The sequence below is a fragment of the Taudactylus pleione genome, unplaced genomic scaffold (genome assembly GCF_031769625.1).
Source record: "Taudactylus pleione unplaced genomic scaffold, aTauple2 ptg001149l, whole genome shotgun sequence".
Classification (NCBI taxonomy): domain Eukaryota; kingdom Metazoa; phylum Chordata; class Amphibia; order Anura; family Myobatrachidae; genus Taudactylus; species Taudactylus pleione.
Window position 1 is genome coordinate 683,254 of NW_028285550.1, and position 26,747 is coordinate 710,000.

At 43.0% G+C, this 26,747-nt stretch overlaps 1 protein-coding gene across 2 annotated transcripts in view; it reads right to left on the minus strand.

The window, feature by feature from the left end:
* BMPR2 (bone morphogenetic protein receptor type 2) overlaps positions 1-26,747 on the minus strand; it is a 260,939-nt gene that overhangs the window by 233,559 nt on the left and 633 nt on the right. For both annotated transcript variants that reach the window (XM_088462089.1, XM_088462088.1), the window contains exon 1: positions 26,232-26,747. This exon is cut by the window's right edge and continues 633 nt beyond it. In XM_088462089.1, the coding sequence (XP_088318215.1) occupies positions 26,232-26,304 (73 nt within the window). In that variant the 5' untranslated portion in view covers positions 26,305-26,747. The remainder of the gene's footprint in view (positions 1-26,231) is intronic.

Consider the following 26,747-nt stretch of genomic DNA (forward strand, 5'->3'; position numbering starts at 1 on the left):
AATTGTATGTATGACAGAACGTGGTGCATGTATAGAATTGTATGTATAGAATTGTATGAATGACAGAACGTGGTGTATGTATAAAATTGTATGAATGACAGAACGTGGTGTATGTATAAAATTGTATGAATGACAGAACGTGGTGTATGTATGTATGTATGTATAGAATTGTATGGATGACAGAACGTGGTGCATGTATAGAATTGTATGTATAGAATTGTATGGATGACAGAACGTGGTGCAAGTATAGAATTGTATGTATAGAATTGTATGTATGACAGAACGTGGTGCATGTATAGAATTGTATGAATGACAGAACGTGGTGCATGTATAAAATTGTATGAATGACAGAACGTGGTGTATGTATCTGTATGTATAGAATTGTATGTATAGAATTGTATGGATGACAGAACGTGGTGTATGTATGTATAGAATTGTATGGATGACAGAACGTGGTGTATGCATGTATAGAATTGTATGTATAGAATTGCATGGATGACAGAACGTGGTGTATGTATGTATAGAATTGTATGGATGACAGAACGTGGTGCATGTATAGAATTGTATGTATAGAATTGCATGGATGACAGAACGTGGTGTATGTATGTATAGAATTGTATGGATGACAGAACGTGGTGTATGCATGTATAGAATTGTATGTATAGAATTGCATGGATGACAGAACGTGGTGTATGTATAGAATTGTATGTATAGAATTGTATGAATGACAGAACGTGGTGCATGTATAGAATTGTATGTATAGAATTGTATGGATGACAGAACGTGGTGTATGTATAGAATTGTATGGATGACAGAACGTTGTGCATGTATAGAATTGTATGTATAGAATTGTATGGATGACAGAACGTGGTGCATGTATAGAATTGTATGTATAGAATTGTATGAATGACAGAACGTGGTGCATGTATAAAATTGTATGAATGACAGAACGTGGTGTATATATCTGTATGTATAGAATTGTATGTATAGAATTGTATGGATGACAGAACGTGGTGCATGTATAGAATTGTATGTATAGAATTGCATGGATGACAGAACGTGGTGTATGTATGTATAGAATTGTATGAATGACAGAACGTGGTGCATGTATAGAATTGTATGGATGACAGAACGTGGGGTATGTATGTATGTATGTATAGAATTGTATGTAAAGAATTGCATGGATGACAGAACGTGGGGTATGTATGTATGTATGTATAGAATTGTATGTAAAGAATTGCATGGATGACAGAACGTGGTGTATGTATCTATGTATAGAATTGTATGTATAGAATTGCATGGATGACAGAACGTGGTGTATGTATGTATGTATGTATAGAATTGTATGTATAGAATTGCATGGATGACAGAACGTGGTGTATGTATGTATGTATGTATAGAATTGTATGTATAGAATTGCATGGATGACAGAACGTGGTGTATGTATGTATGTATAGAATTGTATGTATAGAATTGCATGGATGACAGAACGTGGTGTATGTATGTATAGAATTGTATGTATAGAATTGCATGGATGACAGAACGTGGTGTATGTATGTATAGAATTGTATGTATAGAATTGCATGGATGACAGAACGTGGTGTATGTATGTATGTATAGAATTGTATGTATAGAATTGCATGGATGACAGAATGTGGTGTATGTATGTATATATAGAATTGCATGGATGACAGAACGTGGTGTATGTATCTATGTATAGAATTGTATGTATAGAATTGCATGGATGACAGAACGTGGTGTATGTATGTATGTATGTATGTATAGAATTGCATGGATGACAGAACGTGGTGTATGTATGTATGTATAGAATTGCATGGATGACAGAACGTGGTGTATGTATGTATGTATAGAATTGTATGTATAGAATTGCATGGATGACAGAACGTGGTGTATGTATGTATGTATAGAATTGTATGTATAGAATTGCATGGATGACAGAACGTGGTGTATGTATAGAATTGTATGTATAGAATTGCATGGATGACAGAACGTGGTGTATGTATGTATGTATAGAATTGTATGTATAGAATTGCATGGATGACAGAACGTGGTGTATGTATGTATGTATAGAATTGTATGTATAGAATTGCATGGATGACAGAACGTGGTGTATGTATGTATGTATAGAATTGTATGTATAGAATTGCATGGATGACAGAACGTGGTGTATGTATGTATGTATAGAATTGTATGTATAGAATTGCATGGATGACAGAACGTGGTGTATGTATGTATGTATAGAATTGTATGTATAGAATTGCATGGATGACAGAACGTGGTGTATGTATGTATAGAATTGTATGTATAGAATTGCATGGATGACAGAACGTGGTGTATGTATGTATGTATAGAATTGTATGTATAGAATTGCATGGATGACAGAACGTGGTGTATGTATGTATGTATAGAATTGTATGTATAGAATTGCATGGATGACAGAACGTGGTGTATGTATGTATAGAATTGTATGTATAGAATTGCATGGATGACAGAACGTGGTGTATGTATGTATGTATAGAATTGTATGTATAGAATTGCATGGATGACAGAACGTGGTGTATGTATGTATGTATAGAATTGCATGGATGACAGAACGTGGTGTATGTATGTATGTATAGAATTGTATGTATAGAATTGCATGGATGACAGAACGTGGTGTATGTATGTATGTATAGAATTGTATGTATAGAATTGCATGGATGACAGAACGTGGTGTATGTATGTATGTATAGAATTGTATGTATAGAATTGCATGGATGACAGAACGTGGTGTATGTATGTATGTATAGAATTGTATGTATAGAATTGCATGGATGACAGAACGTGGTGTATGTATGTATAGAATTGTATGTATAGAATTGCATGGATGACAGAACGTGGTGTATGTATGTATAGAATTGTATGTATAGAATTGCATGGATGACAGAATGTGGTGTATGTATGTATGTATGTATATATAGAATTGTATGGATGATAGAACGTGGTGTATGTATAGAATTGTATGTATAGAATTGCATGGATGACAGAACGTGGTGTATGTATGTATGTATAGAATTGTATGTATAGAATTGCATGGATGACAGAACGTGGTGTATGTATGTATGTATATATAGAATTGTATGGATGACAGAACGTGGTGTATGTATGTATGTATGTATGTATATATAGAATTGTATGGATGACAGAACGTGGTGTATGTATGTATGTATAGAATTGTATGGATGACAGAACGTGGTGCATGTGGAATGAATCCAGGCCCCTCTCACTCTGGCGGATGCAAGTCACACATTACATTACACAGCACAATGAAGCAATAGGACTATATGACGGCATGTAAGCCATGAATATATACTGGGAGGGGACAGGGATCCATCCTCTCTGATTGCCGTTCTGTTCATCACAATATTCCATTCGTCTGACGAAAAGGGAATTCTGGCAAATACAGACCAACCACCAAGTACACAGAAAACAAATGACGTGCAGGGCGAGCCCCACACAATAACCCGAGTACTATGAGTGGCTGTGCGCTCAGACCTGCGCACGTTTTACAGGTTATCACCATTATAGCGTCCCATAGACGTGTGTTATCTGCTAGGTGCATCCTATAACGCAGGGCACACAGCAGCCGCTAGTAATGACCAGAAGCAGATTTATACAGCACTTACATGTCCCCACACCGGCCCACCACTCATTTCACCAGTACACAGGAAAGCAGCTCATAGCGCCTAATGCAGAGAGAGATGGGAATCAGACGTAGGTTGCTCTAGAACCGTGTGCATGGAATAATGTATATTTACTCCCATGTATGGAGTCGTACGGATCTGTCACGGGTATTCCTCACATGTCTATCAGCTCATATACTGTATACTGCAGACACTGGCATAGATCAGCATACCGTATCATTATCGCCACATACAAAACTATGGCCCGTATTCAATTACACGCGAAAAGCCAGAAAGGTTTCACCTGTCCGACTATCCGCCTACATCATAGTTTCGGACGCGAAAACTTTTCGTACATGTCCCCGCTTTTCTCCCTATTCAATTCCAAACCACGCGAAAACGGAAAGCGGCGAATGCGGAACAGGCGGAAAGTACTGTCAGAAGTGGGGAAATCAGTCTGTACCCCAAAAAAAGATGCACTAAAATAGGGAACCAATGTACATGTGTACTAATAGCCCTAATAAAGATGCACTAACATAGGCAACCAATATACATGTGTACTAATAGCCCTAATAACATAGGGAACCAATGTACATGTGCACTAATAGCCCTAATATAGATGCACTAACATAGGGAACCAATGCACATGTGTACTAATAGCCCTAATAAAGATGCACTAACATAGGGAACCAATGTACACGTGCACTAATAGCCCTAATAAAGATGCACTAACATAGGGTACCAATGTACATGTGCACTAATAGCCCTAATAAAGATGCACTAACATAGGGAACCTAGAGTTCCCGCTAGGCTGTTTTAGCGGGGCGCGGTGCCCTGCCCTCCTTCTGGTGGGCAAAAAGCACCCTGCCCTCACAGCCTGCGGGAGCCGTTCTCACCCGCGGGACGCAGTGTCCCGCGGGAGGAGAAACGTGCGGTGACCCGGTCACCGCCGGGGAATAGACGCCGGGCGCATGCCCGGCATCTATTCTCCCTGTCTGCAGGGCTTGGGGGCTGCCCGGCGTGTCCGTAAGTGCCGGGCACGCCCCCAAGAGTGACGAAAAGGGGACGCGTCTTATAGACACGCCCCCTTTTCCGATAACCACGCCCCCTTCTCGGGCGCGCGCGCGTGCATGCCCTCTCTAGCTCCGGCGCCCTGCCTCCCGCCGGAGCTAGAAGGAACACTAGGAACCAATGTACACGTGTACTAATAGCCCTAATAAAGATGCACTAACATAGGGAACCAATGTACATGTGCACTAATAGCCCTAATAAAGATGCACTAACATAGGGAACCAATGTACAAGTGCACTAATAGCCCTAATAAAGATGCACTAACATAGGGAACCAATGTACATGTGCACTAATAGCCCTAATAAAGATGCACTAACACAGGGAACCAATGTACATGTGTACTAATAGCCCTAATAACATAGGGAACCAATGTACATGTGCACTAATAGCACTAATAAAGATGCACTAACATAGGGAACCAATGTACATGTGCACTAATAGCCCTAATAAAGATGCACTAACATAGGGAACCAATGTACACGTGCACTAATAGCCCTAATAAAGATGCAATAACATAGGGAACCAATGTACATGTGCACTAATAAAGATGCACTAACATAGGGAACCAATGTACATGTGCACTAATAGCCTTAATAAAGATACACTAACATAGGGAACCAATGTACATGTGCACTAATAGCCCTAATAAAGATGCACTAACATAGGGAACCAATGTACATGTGCACTAATAGCCCTAATAAAGATGCACTAACATAGGGAACCAATGTACATGTGTACTAATAGCCCTAATAAAGATGCACTAACATAGGGAACCAATGTACATGTGCACTAATAGCCCTGATAAAGATGCACTAACATAGGGAGCCAATGTACACGTGTACTAATAGCCCTAATAAAGATGCACTAACATATGGAACCAATGTACATGTGCACTAATAGCCCTAATAAAGATGCACTAACATAGGGAACCAATGTACATGTGCACTAATAGCCCTAATAAAGATGCACTAATAGGGAACCAGTGTACATGTGCACTAATAGCCCTAATAAAGATGCACTAACATAGGGAACCAGTGTACATGTGCACTAATAGCCCTAATAAAGATGCACTAACATAGGGAACCAGTGTACATGTGCACTAATAGCCCTAATAAAGATGCACTAACATAGGGAACCAATGTACATGTGCACTAATAGCCCTAATAAAGATCCACTAACATAGGGAGCCAATGTACACGTGTACTAATAGCCCTAATAAAGATGCACTAACATATGGAACCAATGTACATGTACACTAATAGCCCTAATAAAGATGCACTAACATAGGGAACCAATGTACATGTGCACTAATAGCCCTAATAAAGATGCACTAATAGCCCTAATAAAGATGCACTAATAGGGAACCAGTGTACATGTGCACTAATAGCCCTAATAAAGATGCACTAACATAGGGAACCAGTGTACATGTGCACTAATAGCCCTAATAAAGATGCACTAACATAGGGAACCAATGTACATGTGCACTAATAGCCCTAATAAAGATGCACTAACATAGGGAACCAATGTACATGTGCACTAATAGCCCTAATAAAGATGCACTAACATAGGGAACCAATGTACATGTGCACTAATAGCCCTAATAAAGATGCACTAACATAGGGAACCAATGTACATGTGCACTAATAGCCCTAATAAAGATGCACTAACATAGGGAACCAATGTACATGTGCACTAATAGCCTTAATAAAGATGCACTAACATAGGGAACCAATGTACATGTGCACTAATAGCCCTAATAAAGATGCAATAACATAGGGAACCAATGTACATGTGCACTAATAGCCCTAATAAAGATGCACTAACATAGGGAACCAGTGTACATGTGCACTAATAGCCCTAATAAAGATGCACTAACATAGGGAACCAATGCACATGTGTACTAATAGCCCTAATAAAGATACACTAACATAGGGAACCAATGTACATGTGCACTAATAGCCCTAATAAAGATGCACTAATAGGGAACCAGTGTACATGTGCACTAATAGTCCTAATAAAGATGCACTAACATAGGGAACCAATGTACATGTGCACTAATAGCCCTAATAAAGATGCACTAACATAGGGAACCAATGTACATGTGCACTAATAGCCCTAATAAAGATGCACTAACATAGGGAACCAATGTACATGTGCACTAATAGCCCTAATAAAGATGCACTAACATAGGGAACCAATGCACATGTGTACTAATAGCCCTAATAAAGATACACTAACATAGGGAACCAATGTACATGTGCACTAATAGCCCTAATAAAGATGCACTAATAGGGAACCAGTGTACATGTGCACTAATAGCCCTAATAAAGATGCACTAACATAGGGAACCAATGTACATGTGCACTAATAGCCCTAATAAAGATGCACTAACATAGGGAACCAATGTACATGTGCACTAATAGCCCTAATAAAGATGCACTAACATAGGGAACCAATGTACATGTGTACTAATAGCCCTAATAACATAGGGAGCCAATGTACATGTGCACTAATAAAGATGCACTAACATAGGGAACCAATGTACATGTGCACTAATAGCCCTAATAAAGATGCACTAACATAGGGAACCAATGTACACGTGCACTAATAGCCCTAATAAAGATGCAATAACATAGGGAACCAATGTACATGTGCACTAATAAAGATGCACTAACATAGGGAACCAATGTACATGTGCACTAATAGCCCTAATAAAGATACACTAACATAGGGAACCAATGTACATGTGCACTAATAGCCCTAATAAAGATGCACTAACATAGGGAACCAATGTACATGTGCACTAATAGCCCTAATAAAGATGCACTAACATAGGGAACCAATGTACATGTGCACTAATAGCCCTAATAAAGATGCACTAACATAGGGAACCAATGTACATGTGCACTAATAGCCCTAATAAAGATGCACTAACATAGGGAACCAATGCACATGTGTACTAATAGCCCTAATAAAGATACACTAACATAGGGAACCAATGTACATGTGCACTAATAGCCCTAATAAAGATGCACTAATAGGGAACCAGTGTACATGTGCACTAATAGCCCTAATAAAGATGCACTAACATAGGGAACCAATGTACATGTGCACTAATAGCCCTAATAAAGATGCACTAACATAGGGAACCAATGTACATGTGCACTAATAGCCCTAATAAAGATGCACTAACATAGGGAACCAATGTACATGTGTACTAATAGCCCTAATAACATAGGGAGCCAATGTACATGTGCACTAATAAAGATGCACTAACATAGGGAACCAATGTACATGTGCACTAATAGCCCTAATAAAGATGCACTAACATAGGGAACCAATGTACACGTGCACTAATAGCCCTAATAAAGATGCAATAACATAGGGAACCAATGTACATGTGCACTAATAAAGATGCACTAACATAGGGAACCAATGTACATGTGCACTAATAGCCCTAATAAAGATACACTAACATAGGGAACCAATGTACATGTGCACTAATAGCCCTAATAAAGATGCACTAACATAGGGAACCAATGTACATGTGCACTAATAGCCCTAATAAAGATGCACTAACATAGGGAACCAATGTACATGTGTACTAATAGCCCTAATAAAGATGCACTAACATAGGGAACCAATGTACATGTGCTATAATAGCCCTGATAAAGATGCACTAACATAGGGAACCAATGTACATGTGCACTAATAGCCCTAATAAAGATACACTAACATAGGGAGCCAATGTACACGTGTACTAATAGCCCTAATAAAGATGCACTAACATATGGAACCAATGTACATGTGCACTAATAGCCCTAATAAAGATGCACTAACATAGGGTACCAATGTACATGTGCACTAATAGCCCTAATAAAGATGCAATAACATAGGGAACCAATGTACATGTGCACTAATAGCCCTAATAAAGATGCACTAACATAGGGTACCAATGTACATGTGCACTAATAGCCCTAATAAAGATGCAATAACATAGGGAACCAATGTACATGTGCACTAATAGCCCTAATAAAGATGCACTAACATAGGGAACCAATGTACATGTGCACTAATAGCCCTAATAAAGATGCACTAACATAGGGAACCAATGTACATGTGCACTAATAGCCCTAATAAAGATGCACTAACATAGGGTACCAATGTACATGTGCACTAATAGCCCTAATAAAGATGCAATAACATAGGGAAGCAATGTACATGTGCACTAATAGCCCTAATAAAGATACACTAACATAGGGAACCAATGTACATGTGCACTAATAGCCCTAATAAAGATGCACTAACATAGGGAACCAATGTACATGTGCACTAATAGTCCTAATAAAGATGCACTAACATAGGGAACCAATGTACATGTGCACTAATAGCCCTAATAAAAGTGTTTGGGGTTCTTAAGTAGTTTCAATTGCATCTTATTAGCGTCTTTGCAGAAATGGTGAAGAATGGCATAAAGAAGGAGTTTTTGGTAAAAATAAGTTGTCCAGTCAAATTTGGGGTAAATGGGTGCTAGCATCTTTATATGTCTGTACAGTGAATAGGATGTAGCAAGTCCATTATAACTAGATTTGCTGAGAAAGATGTGTATTCTTCAATAACAGTTACTTTTGTTCCCTTCATTATGTTTTATAGCTACTATTATCTTTTTTTCCTTAGTAATTCTTTAGACGCGCTCCTCACAGTGTCTGTAGGTTACATGCAAGGCCGGAGTCACACCTAGGAGGCTGCCTAAAGAACTGATGCTTGGGGGGCACCTAAAATACGGAAAGAATGATATAAAGTCACTAACTAGATGGTATTAATGTCTCTGCGTCCCAAAGCATGCAGCTAAAGATGGCCACCATTGCATAAACATTCATGGCGCAGCACCACGGTAAGGAAATACTGTCGCTATGCGCCGTATGTGGCCTGCGTATGGAATGATATAGTATGTACATTTATACCAGTTGGAGCTGGATGTGGCTCCGGAGCAGTGTCCAAGGGTGTTAATTCTCAGCGCTAACAAAATGTTGGGACATGTTTTAATGTAGCTTAATATGGTCTATATGTAATGTAATAGTTACTGTCCTGCCCTGCAGCGCCCCTAATGTACGGAGGGGGAAAGGCACCTGTTATTGTGTCACAGCCTGGGAACATGGTAATTAGGCCTTAGACTAACCATTTGCTGTGGGGGCAGAGGGGTCCTGTCTTTTGGTATTACTGTATTTTGGAGTCTTTAGGAAGGTGACAGTTATGTGCTAAATCAAGATAATTCAGTTTGCTTCCAGATATCTAAATATTCTGTGTGATAAGTGGTAAATAGGTCATAAGATGAACTCAACTGGCAAGTTACTGTTATATTTCATTTTGGAAGGATGTCCCCCTGCTGTGCCATGTGCTTTTACTGCATGAAAATGTGAGCCAAAAAGGGTATGACTTCTTGGCCTGCGCCATCGTGTAGCTCCTTTAGCTACGGAATAAACTGCCTTTGTGAATACGCTTCATTGGCACGAACATCTACTTGTATACTGTGACCACCAGATGAGTGATCCCAAGCTCCGCCCTCTGCCTGCTACCAAGCGCTGTGCCAGCCTATAGCTAGTGCCCAGGGAGGGATTAGCGGACAGCGACCAGGAAGTGTAGCGGAAGCGAGACCACTCATTCCCAGAAAGCACACGGTCCCAGCAGCCTGGCGGCGGCAGTCAGCAAGTTACCCGCCCACAAATCAGGAGGAGGAGTCAGGTGGTTACTGACAGTGAGAGGCAATACCATAGTATGGTAACCACCCAGCCACAGCAGTACTGCCACACAGGGCACTGACATGAATGAGAAGCAGCCAGCAGGTCATTACGCCTCCTCCATTTTACCTCATTGGCAGGGTGGCGCTAGGCTATAGCAAATTCCCAGATTGCCACCCGTACCGCCCTTCTGCCAAGGCAAGAATCAGCATTGGTGGAGCTTACTAGTGGAGCAGGGTGCCATTAACGTGTGGGGGATGCTGAGCTCTTACACCAGCCACCGTCTATGAGCATTTCCTACATGGAAAGAAACGTAAAATAAGTACAGGGGAATGTGTTAGCAGAAGGCGTCTGAGGACGCAGCCTTCGGATCCCGTGCATTAACGTCGCCCATCTGAGTAACCCTCAAGCCTTGAAATTCACACTTCCGGGGCCAACGAAGCTGCTGCGGACACCGGCTTCCGATATCCTCTAAAACGGGAACAATAGGCAGTCATCTCCGCCCCACTCCACCCCAATTATGCTGCGGCTTAGGAGGCACTGAAACAGTCTTGCAGACAGATTGGCACACGCCCAGCACAGATCCCGCGCATGCCATGATCGGCAAACATCAGAGTGGTAAATAAATCACCAGGGACGGGATACGGTGCACATGGCATTGGGGATATGATGCATCCCGCCACCCTTCACACGCATGCCGGCATTAGCAAAGGATCGCGCTCTCGCCAAAAGCTGCACTTTGCACTCTCGCCAAGAGCTGTCCTTTGCAATGGAAGGACTTCATGGTCTATGACCCAAAAGCCCCTCTGTCCGCCTCCAGCGCAGGTGTAGAAGGACGCACGCACCGCTGGGGATGCTCACAGCACTCTCCCAATACAAGCCCATAAGCTTCTATAGGGTAATGCCAACAGGAAGATTCCGGGGCTTGGTGCTTATGAGAACTGCAGCCAAACCTGGATGTTTGGGGGTCTAATGGCATTTCTCCCTTTGCTGCTTCCCGCTCCAGGTCTGAATCAGGTCCATATAACCGATCCCAGTCGCATTGTGATGGGGTAGTTGATAGTTTTTGTCCTACATATAGAATGAGATGGTAGTTATCCTATAAACTGCCCCCAAGTACCCTAACCTGATCTTTACGCAAGTGGCAAAGGACGATCTCCAAATAAGAAATGCAAAGGTCTGTACCGAGACACAGCCAACCAGTAATCACAGGACAGCGCAATACAGAAACACAGCCAACCAGTAATCACAGGACAACGCAATACAGAGACACAGCCAACCAGTAATCACAGGACAACGCAATACAGAGACACAGCCAACCAGTGATCACAGGACAACGTAACACAGAGACACAGCCAACCAGTAATCACAGAACAACGTAACACAGAGACACAGCCAACCAGTAATCACAGGACAACGTAATACAGAGACACAGCCAACCAGTGATCACAGAACAACGTAACAGAGACACAGCCAAGCAGTAATCACAGGACAACGTAATACCGACACACAGCCAACCAGTAATCACAGGACAACGTAACACAGAGACACAGCCAACCAGTAATCACAGGACAACGTAACACAGAGACACAGCCAACCAGTGATCACAGAACGTAACAGAGACACAGCCAACCAGTAATCACAGGACAACGTAACACAGAGACACAGCCAACCAGTGATCACAGGACAACGCAATACAGAGACACAGCCAACCAGTAATCACAGTACAACGTAATACAGAGCCAGCCAACCAGTGTCCACAAAACATAACAGAGCCAACGAGTAATCACAGAGCAACGTAATATAGAGCCAGCCAACCAGTAATCACAGGACAACGCAATACAGAGCCAGCCAACCACTGATCAGAGCAAAGTAATATAGAGTCAGCCAACCACTGATCAAAAAACAACGTAACACAGACACAGCCAACCAGTGATCACAAAACAACGTGTAACAGAGCCAGCCAACCCGTGATCACAAAACAACGTGTAACAGAGCCAGCCAACCAGTGATCACAAAACAATGTGTAACAGAGCCAGCCAACCAGTGATCACAAAACAATGTGTAACAGAGCCAGCCAACCAGTGATCACAAAACAATGTGTAACAGAGCCAGCCAACCAGTGATCACAGGACAACGTGTAACAAAGCCAGCCAACCAGTGATCACAAAACAATGTGTAACAGAGCCAGCCAACCAGTGATCACAGGACAACGTGTAACAAAGCCAGCCAACCAGTGATCACAAAACAATGTGTAACAGAGCCAGCCAACCAGTGATCACAAAACAATGTGTAACAGAGCCAGCCAACCAGTGATCACAAAACAACGTGTAACAAAGCCAGCCAACCAGTGATCACAGGACAACGTGTAACAGAGCCAGCCAACCAGTGATCACAGGACAACGTGTAACAAAGCCAGCCAACCAGTGATCACAAAACAAGTTAATACAAACATATAATAAAAAATGTCAAGGCCATGGTATGCCAACACTGAACTGTATAAAACAGCTCTATGTTTAAGGTGGAACTAAATCTGAAAATATATCAGATAGATTTGGCTGTGATCTCTTACCCTTATCTGAGTGCCAGAACTCCTGTTTTACCCAGTTGCTCCCTGACTGCTGCTACAATTCTTTGGAAGTCTCCCCTGAATATGTCACTAACTTCAATCAATAATAAATGAGTGTTACGAACAAAACAGGGTTCCTCGTTGTCAACCTTACCTATGTACATATCACTATTAAAAAAAAAAAATCAGCAAACTATTATATATATATATATATATATATATATATATATATATATATTTATTTCCAGCCACTTTGAGAGACATTATTATTGCCAACCCGCCAACAACAGTGAAGACTGTATAGTTGCTGGAAGTCAGTGTGTGATTAATGGTCACCATTGGGGTGTATGAATTAGAAGTGGGGTGTATGAATTAGAAGTGGGGTGTATGAATTAGAAGTGGGGTGTATGAATTAGAAGTGGGGTGTATGAATTAGAAGTGGGGTGTATGAATTAGAAGGGTCGTTTCATTGCTTTAGTTTGAGGTTATTTTTATTTGTTAAAAACAAAAGAAAGAAATGAAATAATAACCTTAAGGCCACTCTGGGATTGGTTTCCATCTGGGCACAGGATCACATTTGCGGAGTAACACAGGAATTACAGGCAGAAGAAGGTGTTAATGCTAAAAGCCTGAACTATCATTATTGTCCTTGATATGCTGGAAATTGTTAATCCATCTGTAAGGAGTCTTCTCAGCAAATCGGTTTTGTGTTTCAGCCTAGTAAAAAACCATCATTATCTGCTTTAGCCGCGCGTCCGAACGACCTTCCCAGCACTCAGTCTGCTCTCTGGAGATTCCCAGCGCTACTCAGGTCCCAGTTACAGGACTGACTGGGCCAGTGCTGTACTCTGCCATGTAGTATGGGCATTCTCCTGCAAGTCCCAGTTACAGGACTGACTGGCCCAGTGCTGTACTCTGCCATGTAGTATGGGCATTCTCCTGCAAATAGCCATCATGCAGCTCCTCCGTACGGCCAGACACCCCGGCTCCCTCTTCTTATCACACAGAATGAGAACATGAGCGGACACAGTCCCCCAAATACCACAAGACCACGCATAGCACTCACACATCTCACGGTTATTATTATTATCATCCTTTATTTATATGGCGCCACAAGAGTTCCGCAGCGCCTTACATACGGTAGTAGGCTTACTGTTAGGCCTCTCTGCTGTGATTGGCAGGCGCCTCCATGTTTTATAGAAGTGCATGCACCCCCCACCACAATAGCCGCAGGGGTCGCAGGTAATGGAAAATCCTGGTGGGTAAATGAAGAATGGATTTGTTACACATTGGGCAATGTACTTACATTCGTATCACTGTACAGGTCTGGGAACTCTCACCCTGAAAACAATTAGAAATAAATGGTCCAAAAACCAGAATGAAAAAGGAAGAAGTAAAGAATGGTGGCAGTTCTGGTAATAGCGCAAACACAGATATAATCAGCGAGGGTCTCTCCTAACGGAGCTCTACTACATCCAGAGATCACAAGGGGCTGCTCCGCAACGGATGGGGTCATTTTTCTATGTCATTTAGTCACTTTCTAGTCATTATTCCCCACAAGATACAAAACCTCATCCAGTGACCACAGGAATCCAGCATCCTGGACAGACAACCCCACATCCTGTGCTTCTAATAGATGCCCCCATTAATGCATAGCATTACTCCTAGTACATCTCTGTATACAGAGGCAAGATTTTATCTGATATACTCCATATAAGTCACCACAGTGACTGCCGATACCAAGTGCTCCGCGCACGTCACAGAATCTTGTACATATGTTATTGCTGCTATTAACACAGCGTTCTTATGTGACCATTGCTATTATCCAACAACTATTCTGTCCTTACTCCCCAGCCAGGACTCCGGTTATATTCTTTGTATGGTACGGTGTTATTATATATTTATTCACTTTGCAATTAGTGCACGATTAAAGCACACAGGACTGGTAAATGAGTATTCGTATCCTATATTATATACAGATATTTTTATACTTCATATACTTCTAACTAAAACAGCCAGGAAACCCTCTGTGCGCTGCCATTTGTTTTTGTAGACTTGGCAAACCAGTCCCTTCACGGGGGAAATATCACATAAGCATCCAGATACTCCTGATCCCTACTGAGTGATCGTGTGTAGTTATTGTACAGGAGTATACCGTATGCCAGTGACCGGTTTATAGAAGCACACGGACTTTACTTATGGATGAAGCTTCTCTTTTCTCCAGCAAAGCTTTAGGAACGTTTTGTTTTAGGAGGAGGCAGAGACACTTTTACTGAGCGCGTCTCTACATATCCAACGCCTGTCATCCACTCTCCCCGTTATATATAATCTCACACAACTCAGCCACCATTTAATGAAGGAACTCCCAGGCACTTCGGTTACGTGAACGGTCCATCACACGCAGCAATGTCTGCTACTACCGATTAGAGAAAACAGAAAAGGAAAGCGCCCGGATTTCTGTCTGGGTCAGTAATTTTACCAGCATCAGAGGATAATCACACGGGAAGACCGGTCTGACAGACCTGAGACTATGCCGTTATTAGAGAGCGTAAGAGACGTCCTTTCATGTACATGTCTGGGAGGTTCCGACGTCAAATGCACAATTACCCGCCAATGTCACCAGCGGAGCCGGTACTGAATTCCTGGTGCGCTGCCAACACACAGGGTTAATCTAGTGCTCGCTGCAATCTTCACTGACTGCAGATATCATACAGAGAGGTAACAAAGTGTATAAAACACTGGAACGTTTGTAGCGTTGTAGACAGTACATTGGGATAGCAGCTATAGATCTACCATCACACATACATACAGAGAGGTAACAAAGTGTATAAAACACTGGAACGTTTGTAGCGTTGTAGACAGTACATTGGGATAGCAGCTATAGATCTACCATCACAGATACATACAGAGAGGTAACAAAGTGTATAAAACACTGGAACGTTTGTAGCGTTGTAGACAGTACATTGGGATAGCAGCTATAGATCTACCATCACACATACATACAGAGAGGTAACAAAGTGTATAAAACACTGGAACGTTTGTAGCGTTGTAGACAGTACATTGGGATAGCAGCTATATATCTACCATCACAGATACATACAGAGAGGTAACAAAGTGTATAAAACACTGGAACGTTTGTAGCGTTGTAGACAGTACATTGGGATAGCAGCTATAGATCTACCATCACAGATACATACAGAGAGGTAACAAAGTGTATAAAACACTGGAACGTTTGTAGCGTTGTAGACAGTACATTGGGATAGCAGCTATAGATCTACCATCACACATACATACAGAGAGGTAACAAAGTGTATAAAACACTGGAACGTTTGTAGCGTTGTAGACAGTACATTGGGATAGCAGCTATATATCTACCATCACATATACATACAGAGAGGTAACAAAGTGTATAAAACACTGGAACGTTTGTAGCGTTGTAGACAGTACATTGGGATAGCAGCTATATATCTACCATCACATATACATACAGAGAGGTAACAAAGTGTATAAAACACTGGAACGTTTGTAGCGTTGTAGACAGTACATTGGGATAGCAGCTATAGATCTACCATCACACATACATACAGAGAGGTAACAAAGTGTATAAAACACTAGAACGTTTGTAGTGTTGTAGACAGTACATTGGGATAGCAGCTATAGATCTACCATCACATATACATACAGAGAGGTAACAAAGTGTATAAAACACTGGAACGTTTGTAGTGTTGTAGACAGTACATTGGGATAGCAGCTATATATCTACCATCACATATACATACAGAGAGGTAACAAAGTGTATAAAACACTGGAACGTTTGTAGCGTTGTAGACAGTACATTGGGATAGCAGCTATAGATCTACCATCACATATACATACAGAGAGGTAACAAAGTGTATAAAACACTGGAACGTTTGTAGCGTTGTAGACAGTACATTGGGATAGCAGCTATAGATCTACCATCACACATACATACAGAGAGGTAACAAAGTGTATAAAACACTGGAACGTTTGTAGCGTTGTAGACAGTACATTGGGATAGCAGCTATAGATCTACTACCACAGACACAGACATAAATGTTCTAGCAATAATGACCAATAATTTGCCTCATACATGATAGAGCTAGGATAGTGTCTTGCAGTGTGTTTATTCAGGACACTTATGAATTAAACAAAACACTTGCAAAATAGTTACTTAAAATTTTATTTATATATATATATATATATATATATATATAGATATATATATATTAGGGGTGTGCACCGGCCACTTTTCGTGTTTTGTGTTTTGGTTTTGGATCTGGATCTTTCTTCGTGTTTTGGATCTGGATTGGTTTTGCCAAAACCACCCTTCCGTGTTTTGGGTTCTGGGTTTTGTGTTTTGGATCTGTATTTTTTTGAAAAAAAGCATAAAAACAGCTAAAATCACAGAATTTGTAGGTTTTTCTGCTCCTATGCTATTATTAACCTCAATAACCTTAATTTCCACTCATTTCCAGTCTATTCTGAACACCTCACACCTCACAATAGTGTTTTTATGTCCAAAAGGTTGCACCGAGGTAGCTGGATGACTATGCTAAGCGACACGAGTGGGCGGCACAAACACGTGACCCATCTAGGAGTGACACTGCAGTGGCAGACAGGATGGCAGTTAGAAAAACTAGGCCCCAAACTGTACATAATGCAAAGAAAAAAAGAGGTGCAAGATGGAATTGTCCTTGGGCCCTCCCACCCACCCTTATGTTGTATAAACAGGACATGCACACTTTAACAAATCAATCATTTCAGCGCCAGGGTCTGCCACACAACTGTGGCTGAAATGATTGGTTCGTTTGGGCCCCCACAAAACAAGCTGGCAATTAATGTGTCCCTGCACAAACTGGCTCTACGGAGGCAAGATGTCATCCTCATCCTCCTCATCCACCGATTCCTCACCCTCTTCAGTGTGTACATCCTCATCCTCACAAAGTATTAACTCGTCCCCACTTGAATCCACCACCACAGGTCCCTCTGTACGTTCTGGAGGCTGGTCTCCCTGGAAGAGCTGATAATTCATTTTGATGAACATCATCTTCTCCACATTCTGTGGAAGCAACCTCCTACGCCTTTCGCTGACAAGGTTCCCGGCTGCACTAAACACTCTTTCGGAGTACACACTGGAGGGGGGGCAACTCAGGTAAAATAGAGCCAGTTTGTACAGGGGCCTCCAAATTGCCTCTTTTTCCTGCCAGTACAGGTATGGACTGTCTGACATGCCTACTTGGATGCTGTCACCGATGTAATCCTCCACCATTCTGTCAATGGTGACAGTATCATATGCAGTGACAGTAGACATGTCAGAAATTGTTGCCAGGTCCTTCAGTCCGGACCAGATGTCCAAACTTGGTCCTGCCTGCCCTGCATCACCGCCAGCGGGTTGCTTAGGATACCTAAGTTTTTTCCTGGCAGCCCCAGTTGCGGGAGAAAATGAAGAAGGAGCCGTTGACGTGTCACGTTCCGCTTCAGCTGACAGTGTGTTCACCAGCAGGTCTTTGCACCTCTGCAGGCTTGTGTCGGCCGGAAAGAGAGACACCACATAGGCTTTAAACCTAGGATCGAGCACGGTGGCCAAAATGTAGTGGTCTGATTTCAACAGATTGACCACCCTGGAATCCTGGCAAAGCGAATGAAGGGCTTCATCCACAAGTCCCACATGCCGAGCGGAATCGCTCCGTCTTAGCTCCTCCTTCACTTTCTCCAGCTGCTTCTGCAAAAGCCTGATGAGGGGAATGACCTGACTCAAGCTGGCAGTGTCTGAACTGACTTCACGTGTGGCAAGTTCGAAGGGCTGAAGAACCTTGCACAACACGGAAATCATTCTCCACTGCGCTTGAGTCAGGTGCATACCCCCTCCTTTGCCTATGTCATAGGTGGATGTATAGGCTTGTATGGCCTTTTGCTGCTCCTCCATCCTCTGAAGCATATAGAGGGTTGAGTTCCACCGCGTCACAACCTCTTGCTTCAGGTGATGGCGGGGCAGGTTCAAGAGTGTTTGCTGGCGCTCCAGTCTTCGGCACGCAGTCGCTGAATGGCGAAAGTGGCCAGAAATTTTTCGGGCCACCCAAAGCGTCTCCTGCACGCCCCTGTCGCTTTTCAGAAAATTCTGCACCACCAAGTTTATTGTGTGAGCAAAACATGGGACGTGCTGGAATTTGCCCAGATGTAATGCCCGCACAATATTGGTGGCGTTGTCAGATATCACAAATCCCCAGGAGAGTCTAAGTGGGGTAAGCCACTGGGCGATGATTTCCCTCAGTTTCTCTAAGAGGTTGTCGGCGGTGTGCCTCTTACTGAAACCGGTGATACACAGCGTAGCCTGCCTTGTAACGAGCTGGCGTTTCTGAGATGCTGCTACTGGTGACGCTGCTGCTGTTGCTGCGTAAGGTGATACATCTACCCAGTGGGCTGTCACAGTCATATAGTCCTTAGTCTGCCCTGTTCCACTTGTCCACATGTCCGTGGTTAAGTGGACATTGTGTACAACGGCATTTTTCAGGACACTGAGGACACTTTTTCTGACGTTTCTGTACAGTCTCGGTATCGCCTGCCTAGTGAAGTGGAATCTAGACGGGATTTGGAACCGGGGACACACTACCTCCATCAATTGTCTAAATCCCACTGCACTAATGGCGGATACCGGACGCACGTCTAACACCAACATAGCAGTCAAGGCCTCAGTTATACGTTTTGCTTCAGGATGACTGCTGTCGTACTTCATCCTCCTCGCTAAGGACTGTTGGAGGGTCAATTGTTTAGTAAAAGTAGTGGTGTTCCTACTTCCTCTCTGGGATGATGAACGACTCCCAGCAGCAGCAGCAACAGCAGCAGCGGCAGCAGTAGGCGTAGCAATGCAGGATCCTCCGGAGGAATCCCGGATAGGAGAGTCAGTCATGCCAGTGACATGGCCTGCAGGACTACTTCCGATCCTGACTAAGGAGGAAATTGACGAGGAGGGAGTTGACGGTGTGGTTTGCAGGCGCTTGGATACAACAGGACAACGGGATTTAGGTGTCCCTGGACTGCTTACGGTCTGAGCCAAAGTTTCTGAACTTGACAGTAACTTTTTATGAACGCGCTGCAGGTGCCGTATAAGGGAGGATGTTCCTAGGTGGTTGACGTCCCTACCCCTACTTATTTCACCTTTACATATGGTACATATGGCAAGACAGTTGTTGTCCGGATTTGGATAGAAATATTGCCAGACCAAAGAGGTGGAATGTTTGGTCTTCTGCCCAGGCATGACCGTGATGGGCTTTTTCATCCCACGGACAACAACTGTCTCCCCCGGAGCCTGATTTAAACAAACCACATCACCATCAGAATCCTCCTCGCCAACTTCCTCCTCAGCGCCAGCTACACCAGTATCCTCATCCTGTTGTACTTCAACAGTGACATCTTCAATTTGCATATCAGCAAGTGGACTGTGGGTGCTCCTTTCAGCACTTGCAGGGGGCGTGCAAATGGTGGAAAGAGCCACCTCTTCCCGTCCAGTGCTGGGAAGGTCAGGCATCGCAACCACCACCACACTTGGACTCTCCTTGGGGATTTGTGATATCTTCTTAGAAAGCACAGTTCTTCGCTGTGCTTTTGCCAGCTTAACTCTTTTGATTTTTTTAGTGGGAGGAGTGCTTCCATCGTCATGTGAAGCTGAACCACTAGTCATGAACATACTAGGGATCGACCTTAGCCGTTCCTTGCCACTCCGTGTCGTAAATGGCATATTGGCAAGTTTACGTTTCTCTTCAGCTGATTTAAATGTCTTTTTCAAGGTCATTTTCCTGAACTTTGCCATTTGGGATTGTATGTGCCCTCTACTATGACATTGGGCATCGGCCTTGGCAGACGACGTTGATGGCATGTTATCGTCTATGTCATGACTAGTGGCAGCAGCTTCAGCACTAGGAGGAAGTGGTTCTTGATCTTTCTCTATTTTATTTTTATCGGAGAAAGTTTGGTCCTCCATTTATGTTATATCGATTTGATATATACGTGCGGCTAAACACAGAAAATAATTTTTTTTTTGGTTTGGACTGGAGTGTACTTTGTGGGTTACAGCACCCTTTAACGGTCAAGCCAGCCGGCCCTTTACTTATGACACAGGCGCACTCTTGGCACTACTTTGTTGATGCACGTGCGGCTACTGCGCACACAATTCACAAACACAGAAAATAATTTTTTTTTGGTTTGGACTGGAGTGTACTTTCGGAGGTTACAGCACCCTTTAACGGTCAAGCCAGCCGGCCCTTTACTTATGACACAGGCGCACGCTTGGCACTACTTTGTTGATGCACGTGCGGCTACTGCGCACACAATTCACAAACACAGAAAATAATTTTTTTTTAGGTTTGGACTGGAGTGTACTTTCGGGGGTTACAGCACCCTTAACGGTCAAGCCAGCCGGCCCTTTACTTATGACACAGGCGCACGCTTGGCACTACTTTGTTGATGCACGTGCGGCTACTGCGCACACAATTCACAAACACAGAAAATAATTTTTTTTTTGGTTTGGACTGGAGTGTACTTTCGGGGGTTACAGCACCCTTAACGGTCAAGCCAGCCGGCCCTTTACTTATGACACAGGCGCACGCTTGGCACTACTTTGTTGATGCACGTGCGGCTACTGCGCACACAATTCACAAACACAGAAAATAATTTTTTTTTAGGTTTGGACTGGAGTGTACTTTCAGGGGTTACAGCACCCTTAACGGTCAAGCCAGCCGGCCCTTTACTTATGACACAGGCGCACGTTTGGCACTACTTTGTTGATGCACGTGCGGCTACTGCGCACACAATTCACAAACACAGAAAATAATTTTTTTTTTGGTTTGGACTGGAGTGTACTTTCGGGGGTTACAGCACCCTTAACGGTCAAGCCAGCCGGCCCTTTACTTATGACACAGGCGCACGTTTGGCACTACTTTGTTGATGCACGTGCGGCTACTGCGCACACAATTCACAAACACAGAAAATAATTTTTTTTTTGGTTTGGACTGGAGTGTACTTTCGGGGGTTACAGCACCCTTAACGATCAAGCCAGCCGGCCCTTTACTTATGACACAGGCGCACGCTTGGCACTACTTTGTTGATGCACGTGCGGCTACTGCGCACACAATTCACAAACACAGAAAATAATTTTTTTTTGGTTTGGACTGGAGTGTACTTTCGGGGGTTACAGCACCCTTTAACGGTCAAGCCAGCCGGCCCTTTACTTATGACACAGGCGCACGCTTGGCACTACTTTGTTGATGCACGTGCGGCTACTGCGCACACAATTCACAAACACAGAAAATATATTATTTTTTTAGCACTTGGGGGAGCACCCCTGATGGACAGAGCACCCCCTGGACAACACTACAGCACCTCTTTAGGACTGGGACACTGCACAGGACTTTGGAGTGGACACAGCCCCTATGGAGAACTGACTGCACAACACAGTCCAGCCAGCCCCTATGGACTTTGAAGTAGTGGACACAGCCCCTATTAACAACAGCAGCACAGCACAACACAGCCAGCCCCTATGGACTTTGAAGTAGTGGACAACAGCAGCACTACACTACACTACACTACACAGCACTAACTCCCACCCTCCCTCTTCACTGTCCACAGCCGAGTGAGAAAATGGCGCCGACGCGGGTACCTTATATAGGATCCAAAACCCGCGAGACTCGGAAGGCGGGATGATGACGTTTTGCCTCGATGTCAGATCCGAGTCAGGCGGGAAAAGTCGAGCCTGACTCGGATCGGACTCGGATCGGGGGGGCTCGGGGGGGTTCGGATTTTAGAAATCCGAACCCGCTCACCCCTAATATATATATATATATATAGATATATACACATATACATACATACACATATATACATACATGCACACACATACATACACATATATACATACACACATACACATACATACATACATACATACACACATATACATACATACATACACACATATATACATACATACATACACACATATATACATACATACATACACACATATATATACATACATACACACATATATATACATACATACATACACATATATACATACATACATACACATATATACATACATACATACACATATATACATACATACATGCATACATACACATATATACATACATACATGCACACACATCATGGAGGTTCTCTCATACTGTATTTTAATAATTTTGTGCTTTAAACAAAGTTTGTGTACACTGAACCATCAGAAAGGTTTCGCTTTCTCAGCCATGCTAAAAATATCCCGTATTTCGGAATATTTGCATATGAAAGACTCAATGTGTGTATGTATGTATGTATGTATGTATGTGTGTATGTATATGTGTATGTATGTATGTATGTATGTATGCGTGTATGTATAAGTGTATGTGTGTATGTATGTGTGTATGTATGTATGTATGTATGTATATGTGTATGTATGTATGTATGTATGTATGTGTATGTATGCATGTATGTATGCATGTATATATTAATTATTTGTTCCAATGTTTCTTTAGTAATTCAGCCTTTGGGTCATCTCCAATAGTATTTTGGGGTAAGGGGGCCTGGACTGCACACAATAGCTCTTTCTAATGGGATGTGCTACCTAGCTGAGACTTAATACTACAACATAGAAAAAAAAAGACCAGATGCACCATACACCATTAATAATTATACACCATATATGAGGTTTTTGGCAGACATTTGGCCAAAGTTATGAGCTTACCCACCATCGTCATGGTAACCTCATCGGGTAAGTCCCTAACACTATGGGGGTTCATGTCTGAGGCATGAGGCACCCCCAAACCACTCCAGCCAAACCACCCCAGGGCACCACACAAAATAAAACTAGCAGTGACGTGTTAGGTAAGTAGTCATATACCATCCGCCATGTAACATTTTATATGTCAGACACTAAGCAAAAGTATCAACACCCACCCCCACTTTGGAGGGCCATAGTTTTGCTGCTATTGCATTGGTGGGGACAATTTCCAAAATTGGTCCAATTGATATGGAATGTCCCCTTTGTATGGCTTCTCGTCATGTAATAAGAAGTCATCTCTTCTCGTCATGCAATAAGAAGTCATCTCTTCTCGTCATGCAATAAGAAGTCATCTCTTCTCGTCATGCAATAAGTAGTCATCTCTTCTCGTCATGCAATAAGAAGTCATCTCTTCTAGTCATGCAATAAGTAGTCATCTCTTCTAGTCATGCAATAAGTAGTCATCTCTTCTAGTCATGCAATAAGTAGTCATCTCTTCTCGTCATGCAATAAGAAGTCATCTCTTCTCGTCATGCAATAAGAAGTCATCTCTTCTCGTCATGCAATAAGAAGTCATCTCTTCTCGTCATGCAATAAGAAGTCATCTCTTCTCGTCATGCAATAAGAAGTCATCTCTTCTCGTCATGCAATAAGAAGTCATCTCTTCATGCAATAAGAAGTCATCTCTTCTCGTCATGCAATAAGAAGTCATCTCTTCTCGTCATGCAATAAGTAGTCATCTCTTCTCGTCACTTCTCGTCATGCAATAAGTAGTCATCTATTCGTCATAAGAAGTCATCTCTTCTCGTCATGTAATAAGTAGTCATCTCTTCTCGTCATGTAATAAGTAGTCATCTCTTCTCGTCATGTAATAAGTAGTCATCTCTTCTCGTCATGTAATAAGAAGTCATCTCTTCTCGTCATGTAATAAGAAGTCATCTCTTCTCGTCATGTAATAAGAAGTCATCTCTTCTCGTCATGTAATAAGTAGTCATCTCTTCTCGTCATGTAATAAGAAGTCATCTCTTCTCGTCATGTAATAAGAAGTCATCTCTTCTCGTCATGTAATAAGTAGTCATCATTCTCGTCATGTAATAAGTAGTCATCAATAAGGTCTGCAAAAGCTACAACTTGCTTGTTTAATGTAGACCCCCCAGAAGCTACGTACAGAGGCCCCAATAACTGACAGATACAAATTTCATCTATTACATGGGGTCGAGTGCGCTGCTAGGTCTATGAAACGCGCTCAGAAGACGGGATGGCCGTTACCAAAGGTATTTTGGGAAATGATGGTTTATTTGTGTCACAACATCGCTCCTTGGTATGTGAAATGGGCATTGGCCAGCTATGAGGATATTACAGCTCTAAGCAATGTGTGACATGTATTCCAGGTACTGCCGGGTATACAGGGGGAAGGATAGAAAAACAAAGCAATATTAAGCAAAGGATGAGACATTGTTTCTGTTACCTCCAATCCGCTGTAATAGGGGCTCTACACATCATTCCACCCATTATCCCAATTATACAGGTTACAGTTACAGCCGTTGGTGGATTCATGAGAACATGGGGTAAAATAAGAAGCTAACTTCAGCCTCGTGGTAAAATGTTGTTCTTTTGCAGGATGCATTATAAAAGGACAATTACAATCCCTGTCATCTATATGTACAATAAGTGTTTTTAAAGATGGCCCCTTCCAGCCGGCAGCCAGACATACCCGTGGCCTAGCGAGACTGTGCGCTAAATGCAGATAATGGGAGTATATCCCAATCCCCAGCACAGCAGGTCAGGATGGGGCGACAATAGAGGGTCTGTGGCTGCAGGACAGCACACAGGGACCTCATGTAAGCAGCGGCCAGTCCGCAGGGCGAGCAAAGTGACGGATACATGCAGCTGTCTGGGCTGCAAGATCAGCACTTCTGCTACAAGTAGGGGAATGGAGACCCCCCCCAGTATAATACAGCATATGGTCATGTAATAATCTCCTCCCTGGCTGCTGCAGAAATGATCAGTACTCTTATAAATATATCACCCCTGCCTCCTATACAGGGGGGGACGTGGGCTGCGACGCCTCTGACTGACTGAGGCCCAGGGTTTTATCATCACATCTGAGATGTCAGCAAGATTCTGCCACAGTGCGGCTATAAAGGTGCCCACTAGCTGCCACTCAGACTCATACCACAGACACCGGGGCCGCACCTCAGTCATGGCATCACTGTGCTTACATTATATCATTGCTCAGCGTTAATCTAAGACAGGAATTGGGCATCTGATGGCAGAACACAAGACTACGCCATGATCATCGCTCCTTACACACCAGCATAACACAGAGCAGGGTAACGTAACCCCGGCATCACCCATGGACAGACATATAGGTGACTTACCGGCAGCGGGTGCTGGCAGCAGGGCCCAGTGTACTCCCAGCAGCACCAGGACCAGACCCTGATAGGAAGCCATAGCCTGGGCGGTGCTGTATGTAGGGCAGGGTGAGAGGACAGGAGAATATCCCAGTCTGTGGGTGTAATCCAGGATCCTGGCTGCTAATCCATGGGGGACATGGGGTCCTTCCCCGCCAGGTGATGCTGATTCCAGGTAATGGGGCTATGGGGAGAGGGGGTGTTCTCCCAATTATCTCCCACACTGCATGAGGTCCCCGGGGGGCTCTGCACCAAGGGCTCCCATTCTGGGGGGCACAGCACGAATATGACACCAGGTGAGAAATGTGTTCAGCCAGGTGTACCCTCAGCCAGGTGAGAGATGTATTCAGCCAGGTGTACCCTCAGCCAGGTGAGAGATGCAATCAGCCAGGTGTACCCTCAGCCAGGTGAGAGATGCAATCAGCCAGGTGTACCCTCAGCCAGGTGAGAGATGCAATCAGCCAGGTGTACCCTCAGCCAGGT